This window comes from Hyla sarda, chromosome 3 (genome assembly GCF_029499605.1).
Source record: "Hyla sarda isolate aHylSar1 chromosome 3, aHylSar1.hap1, whole genome shotgun sequence".
NCBI lineage: Eukaryota > Metazoa > Chordata > Amphibia > Anura > Hylidae > Hyla > Hyla sarda.
Genome location: NC_079191.1, coordinates 164,737,662 through 164,744,846, shown reverse-complemented (window position 1 = coordinate 164,744,846; position 7,185 = coordinate 164,737,662). Strand labels below are relative to the sequence as shown.

Here is a 7,185-nt window from a genome sequence, read left to right as displayed (position 1 = left end):
GGTGGGTACCGGGGTAATAATTGGGGGTTAGCGCTAGCTGTTTTTGGGGCTAGCACTAAGCCCTGGCCTAGTAATGGATTCCGTCAATAAGACAGCGTCCACTACTAACCTTGAAAATTCAATAAAAAAAAACACAACACATTGGAAAAATTATTTTATTTAAAAAAACACTCCCCCACAGCCCTCGTTAACCATTTTATTAAAGGAAAAAATAAATAATCCGCCGTAATCCATCGAATCCGCAGTAATCCTCTGCATACACGGATCTGAAACGAGAAGAAAAAAACACAAAAAATTGGTTATGACATTTTTGGCGCTGTCCGCTGGGGAGAGCACCCATGATGCAATGTCTACCCAAACAGGGAGCCACCAATTGGTGCAAAACTATAACTCCCAGCATGCCCAGACAGCCTTTGGCTGTCTGGGCATGCTGGGAGTTGTAGTTTAGCAACAGCTGGAGTGTCCCTGTCTGGGTGGACACTGCCAGAAGGGTCTGTTCACATTATACAAAACGTACAATGTGAACAGAGCTTCAGATTAATTAGCCTTGTTCCCTTCTGTAGCTCCGCCCCCTAATGACGTCATCACTAGGGGGCGGAGCTACACGAACCCCGTCCGGGACTCGAGGGAAGTAAGCTGGACTTCGTTTTCTGTATACACTGTATACAGCTGACTGCCCGGCACACTTACGCCTACCACATCATATGCCCTCCCCCCACCTCTCCCAATAATGACAGACAACATTATTCTTTTACTGGGCTGGGTGGTGGTCACAGCTCAATTTATTAAATAACAGAATATTAACTCTATAACTGCTGCACTGCAGCAACCTACCTACTTCAGCCGAAGCGGTATTGCCAGCCGCCGGACTCCCGGCGGGCAAAAGTGCCTAGGGCCATCACTTCTCAATTCTCCTCTCCTCAGGCCAGCTGTGACTTGCATATAAAGAAAACTACAATCAGGAACAATGGTATAACCATCATTCTTTGTAAATTTTTTTATTTATTTATTTATTTTTTTTTTTTAAAAGGGGTAACAAAGACCATGCACCTCACAACAAAATGCACAGCCGAGAAGAATACAAAGTGACAACAACAAACGTAAAAAACAGGGAGGGAGGGAGGGAAGCTGACTTCTCAGGAGCGCTGGTGAGTACGAAAGGACTAACCAGGGGGTGGAGTGGACCTAAATATATCCTGGGCGTGCCTTAATTCCCCTCCTCTAACCCGGGAAAGCAGGGGGGAGGGGGAACTATCCTGGGCTCTGTATTAACCCGTACCGTCCCGTGCAGTCAGGGCCACCTATCCCTAAACGGGCAGGTAACCTACAGACTGCCCGGCACACTTACGCCTACCACATCATATGCCCTCCCCCCACCTCTCCCAATAATGACAGACAACATTATTCTTTTACTGGGCTGGGTGGTGGTCACAGCTCAATTTATTAAATAACAGAATATTAACTCTATAACTGCTGCACTGCAGCAACCTACCTACTTCAGCCGAAGCGGTATTGCCAGCCGCCGGACTCCCGGCGGGCAAAAGTGCCTAGGGCCATCACTTCTCAATTCTCCTCTCCTCAGGCCACCGAGGAGCCCGTGTACTCCTACACGGTGCTCCGACCCCCACCAAGCAAAAACAAGGCCTGCTCCAAACCATCTTGTAAGCCCGACAAGAAGATGTCCAAGCCTATATCATTCAAGTGAACCCCATCAGAGATCATAAACCGTCTGTTATCACCTTCAAGCTCACGATGACGGACCACCACTCCACCCTTTTGTCGCACAAACCGGGCCATACGAGAATTCACCAAACGTCGTGAACGCTCGATGGCCTCAGCATTGCGAGCACCCTGCCAGGATACTCTAGGCACTATCTCGGACCATACTAAAACTAAATCGGGAAAAAAGCCAGAAAACCGTTCAACATCGGCTTTCATTAATGTAATCAAATCGGGAACCCGGAAATAACAGAGATCATTCCCGCCCGCGTGTACCACCAAAATTACACCAGAACGGACGGTTCTAGCAATGTCCACCACTTCAGTAAGGACCCGTGTCCAACGCATACCTGGGATCCCCCTCCAGTGAGGCTCAACATTGCCGCATCCCAACGATCTCCCACCCGGCCGGCAATCAGCTCTCTGCGCGGCCCGGTGGAAATAAGAGTGGCCCAGGAAATAAACCATCGTCCTTTGCACATCTAAAAAAGGAGAAAACAAGTTATAACAACAACTCAGGACGTACATATCGCGCATAACAACCAGAGCGCCAACGGCCAATACGCTGTATCGCATCCACTGATAAACCTGCCCTGGACGCCTCCGTAGCAGCGCCTATCCGAAAAGAGTGCGTACCAAAATCAGCAGCCGGAGCACCCAAAAACCGCAAACAACCCTTGAACACTGCCTGAAATTGAAAACGCGTCAAAGGAAAACCATCAGCATGCGTGAAAAATTGGCGGCCAGGAACCCGAACAGCCAAAAACGACGACACCGCCCGCACTGGACAAACCGGACCGTCCACCGCAAGAACCCGCACCCAAGCTCCCTGACCCACCTGATCAGTTTTCGAGCGTCGAATCCGCAGTTGCAAAACCCCATTGGAACACAACACGTCATCCTGTAATAAACCCCCGTCCCCGGCTTTTGAAGCCGGAACCAACTCGCCGATGCGCAGCGCGGCAAAAAACATAACACAAAAAGCGGCCGAATACAACTCGGACTCGTAGATCGAGGAACAACAACTGCGGGTTGCGCTGCCAACCCTTCAAGGCCTGCTGAAATAAAAACCGTTTCGAAACATCTTCCCATCCCAACAACTTAAAATAAAAACTTATCCCAGCTAGCCGTCGCCGCGCTACAATTGCGGACACCTGTAAATCACGCAACCACAACACATAATCCACCGTAACCGCTACGCGGTTGTCAACAGAGGTAGCCACCTCCCGCCCAGCCAGCAACGCACACCACTCAGCCCACGCCTTACCATGTCCCGCCCATGTAGATGCCGCCAGCGACGATTCCACCAGTGGAATCAGACGTTGCTCGGCAGGGCCCAGACCAATGGGGGGCAAGGGAGCCCTTCCAACGCAGCATCCGGACACATCCTCCGAAAATCCTGAAACTGAAAACGAGAAAGGGAATCAGCAATCACGTTATCAACCCCAGCTACGTGGCGAGCTTTAAACCAAACGTTCAACTCCAAACACCGAAGAACTAAATGTCGGATCAAAGACAAAACCGGAAGGGAGGAAGAGGACAAACCATTTATGCAATGAACCACACTCAGATTATCTGTCCAAAAACAAACCCGCTTATTGCTAAATCGTACACCCCACAACTCCACAGCAACTATAATAGGAAACAATTCAAGCAGGGTGAGGTTCCTACACCAACCGTTAGTCTGCCAATCAGGCGGCCACAACTCCGCACACCATTCCCCTTGAAAGAAGGCACCAAAACCCACAGAGCCAGCCGCATCCGTAAACAATTGAAGCTCAGCATTGGACAACTCATCCCCCAACCAACACGTGTGACCATTGTACCTTCTCAAAAATTCTCTCCACATCAAAACATCCGCACGCATTTGCTTTGAAATGCGAATATGATGAGAAGGGCAGGAAACGCCCTTGGTGGCCAATGACAAGCGCCTAGAAAAAACACGCCCCATGGGCATAACACGGCAAGCAAAAACCAAGTGTCCCAGCAAAACCTGCAATTGGCGCAGCGTCACCTTCCGTACACCACAAAAACTTTCAACCAACAAGAGCAAACTCTCCAATTTCTCCGTCGGTAGTCTAAAAACCATGGCCACAGAATCAATTTCTATACCCAAAAACGAAATAACCGTTGAAGGGCCCTCTGTCTTCTCAGCGGACAAGGGCACCCCAAACTTCAGCATGAAAAAACGAAAAGAATCCAACAAAAAACCACACCTGGGAGACCCAGCCGGGCCAACAAACAAGAAATCATCCAAATAGTGAATAACCGAACGGCTGCCCGTCTCAAAGCGAACAACCCACTCCAAAAATGATCCAAACATTTCAAAATACCGACAAGAAATAGCACAACCCATCGGCAGGCAAACATCATAATAAAAGGCCCCATCCACCCGGCAACCCAGTAAGTGATAGCATTCCGGATGCACTGGCAACAGGCGAAAAGCCGATTCAATGTCAGACTTCGCCATCAACGCCCCCGCCCCAAAACCCCTCACCAGAGCCACAGCCCGGTCAAACGAAACATAAGAAACCGTTGCATCCTCTCTAGAAATGCCATCATTCACTGAGGAACCTTTCGGATACGAAAGGTGGTGAATCAGGCGAAACTTCCCGACCTCTTTCTTCGGGACAACCCCAAGGGGGGAAACCCGCAAATTACAAAAAGGGGGGGACCTAAAAGGTCCTTCAAAACGACCCAAAGAAACCTCCTTACCAATTTTTTCCCGCAGCACCTCAGGGTACTCCCTGGCCGATTTCAAGTTGTCAGGGTAGGAGGAAGAAACCTGACCCAAAATAAAAGGAATAAAGAAACCATAACGAAAACCCTCCAATAAAACCAAAGCGTCCTCCTTATTGGGGTACTGGTCTAACCACGGGCACATCATGTCCACGTTCACCGGGGTCCTTCCCTGCAGCAGCAGAGGGCGCCCGGCCGGTCTGCTTAGCAGCCCGCTGACACCTGACTGCGGCGTGGGACCCCCCGCAGGCAGAACACTCATGCTTGTATTTACACAAGCTGAGGAAACGACAATGTCCCTCGTTAAATAACCAGCAAGCCCCGGGTCGACGCACGGCCGCCGGCCCGGTGGCCCCGGATTGACCAGCGGCTCCCTGCTGAAAGGGCTGCGCCTTCTGCGCCATCATCAAACGCAACCATACGTCGGTCGCCTTAACACCCCAACCAACATCCGGCTGCAAAGACAAGCGGCGTCGAAATTCCTCGTCATAACGCCACCACGCAGAGCCCCCATGAGCCTTATAAGCACTATACACCGAGTCCATATAAATAAAAAGCTCGGAGCACCGCTCCGGATGCTTTTCACCCATAATACACCCCAAAACTGCAAACGCTTGTAACCAATTGCCCATGGTCTTCGCCACCTTCGGCCTAGTAGGAAAAGTTTTTTCCGACTGGGGCCTACGTTCCTTGTCAATCGTATGTTGGTCCGCAGACACTAGCGACCACAAATCAACATACTGGTTAGACCAAATTTTTTCCTTCACAGCATCATCAACATAAACACCTAAAGGACTAACACCACAAAAAACAGAATCTTTATATACCCCAACCCTAACCGGGGAGGCCTTACGGGCCGCCGCCGGAACCACACGTTCCGCCGGCTTGCTATTAACAAGACTAGACAAAACAGATTTAAGCGTAGACAACAAAGCAGCCTGACCCTCCCCCTGTCCCCATGCACCCGCAAAATCAAACTCACCGGTCGGCGCAGGAACAACAGGAGGTGGGACCGGATCCGTTGCAGGAACAGGAGCTGGATCAGCAACCGGCACAGGAGCTGGATCAGACACCGCACGGGGCCGACTGCCACCGCGGGAAGCCCGCCTCGGGGACCTTGAATGATGTCTCCGCCCCTCGCGCCTGCGAGAGCGACGCTCCCGACTCCCTGAGCGATACGAGCTGCGACCAGATGATGAAGGAGACCGCCACCGAGACGAGCGGGACCTACGGGAGCGCACTCTACTCCTAGACTCCCGGCGGGAACACCTGCGGTGATGTCTACAGGACCCAACAGATCTGCTCCAACCGGAGCGGCCAGATCCCCGTGAGGACGACCGCGACCGTCTTGGACGGGAACGGCCCTCTGACCTACTAAGTACTCGGTCACGCGGTGGCTGACTGACTTGCCGCATATTATCAATAAAAAGCAAAGGGGAACTAGCTGAGGCATCTAAAGGTGGCAGATCATCAGGTTGGGGCCCCAAATTATCACAAGCATCCTCATAAGGAGGATCAACGCTACTACACCCTAGGACAGGTGGCTGCTGAGGATCCCCAGGCAGTACAGGAGCACCCTGGGGTCTAATGGGAACACGGGCCGTGGCAATTGGGGTATCGGGTATTTCCTCAGCAGAGGAAGAGGCATGAGAGGGAGCAGGGGCACCAGCACCCATAACGGCTGGCAATGCAGGGGTTAACACCGGCCGGGAAACTACAGCAGGCTGCCCTGAATTACCTGAAACTGCCGGGACCTGCAGGGAAGCGCGCGAAGCAGTTGAAGAATTCCCCACAGCTTCCTGTGACACCTGACCCGGAAGGGGCGGAGCTACAGCCCGAGCTGCGGCCACAGCCGCACCAGGGGCCGAAACTACAGCTGAGGAGGCCATGCGGGCAGCAAAGCGCCCCCTCCTACTAGCAGAAGACCTAGGGGGACTCGGGCTCAGACGCGCCGGAGGGCGCGATGCACGGGCGGTTCGTCGCCCCCGTACAGCAGGACCTACCGGCCGAGATATACTACTAACCGCAGCAGCAGGAAGCCCTAGCCCAGCTAGCAGCTGAGATAAGGCGCCTGGATCAGCCAACACCCGCTCCCGGATAGCATTCCATACAGCCTCGTCAGCCATCTCCGGAGCAAGCTGACTTCTCAGGAGCGCTGGTGAGTACGAAAGGACTAACCAGGGGGTGGAGTGGACCTAAATATATCCTGGGCGTGCCTTAATTCCCCTCCTCTAACCCGGGAAAGCAGGGGGGAGGGGGAACTATCCTGGGCTCTGTATTAACCCCTACCGTCCCGTGCAGTCAGGGCCACCTATCCCTAAACGGGCAGGTAACCTACAATCTATAGATAGCTGTATATAGTGTGTACCGCCCAAAGGGTTAACCTACACTGTCCAGCAGTGTAAGTTAACTCTTCCCTTGCTGGGCTTGCGCATAGCGCACAGCTCAGCAAGGGGTTAAGTGAGCCAGCAATGTGTATACTGTAAACACATTGCAGGCTCACTGTAAGTTCTTGCTGGGCAGTAGATATACAATGTATACCTACGGCTCAGCGTCAGCTGTTCTCCCGGCTCTGTAGCCCTGAGAACAGCTGATCCCGACATTCACATCAGGAGGATCGCAGGGGGTGTCAGGAGGAGTGACATCCCTGGGATCTGTCCCTTACTGCAGGTACTAATACTCCCAACATGGAGCACACTCTGCTCCATGCTGGGAGCTGTAGTACCT

At 52.2% G+C, this 7,185-nt stretch overlaps 1 protein-coding gene across 1 annotated transcript; it reads right to left on the bottom strand.

The window, feature by feature from the left end:
• Positions 1-911: 911 nt before the first annotated feature.
• LOC130360667 (zinc finger CCCH domain-containing protein 18-like) lies at positions 912-6,234 on the bottom strand. The gene is made up of 4 exons (XM_056563212.1): positions 5,441-6,234; positions 2,987-3,124; positions 2,070-2,201; positions 912-952 (listed from the first exon to the last, which is right to left on the bottom strand). The coding sequence occupies exons 1-4, from the start codon at positions 6,132-6,134 to the stop codon at positions 921-923; spliced, it is 996 nt and encodes a 331-aa protein (XP_056419187.1). The 5' UTR covers positions 6,135-6,234; the 3' UTR covers positions 912-920.
• Between the last annotated feature and the right edge of the window lie 951 nt (positions 6,235-7,185).

Coding starts and splice junctions, on each gene's coding strand:
- LOC130360667 (XM_056563212.1), bottom strand. CDS start 6,134: ATGGGTGCTGGTGCCCCTGCTCCCTCTCATGCCTCTTCCTCTGCTGAG. Junction 3,125..5,440: donor TGTTGTTCCTGCGCCGACCG/GTGAGTTTGATT, acceptor TCTCGTTTTCAG/TTTCAGGATTTTCGGAGGAT. Junction 953..2,069: donor TCACTGGAGGGGGATCCCAG/GTATGCGTTGGA, acceptor TCCTGATTGTAG/TTTTCTTTATATGCAAGTCA.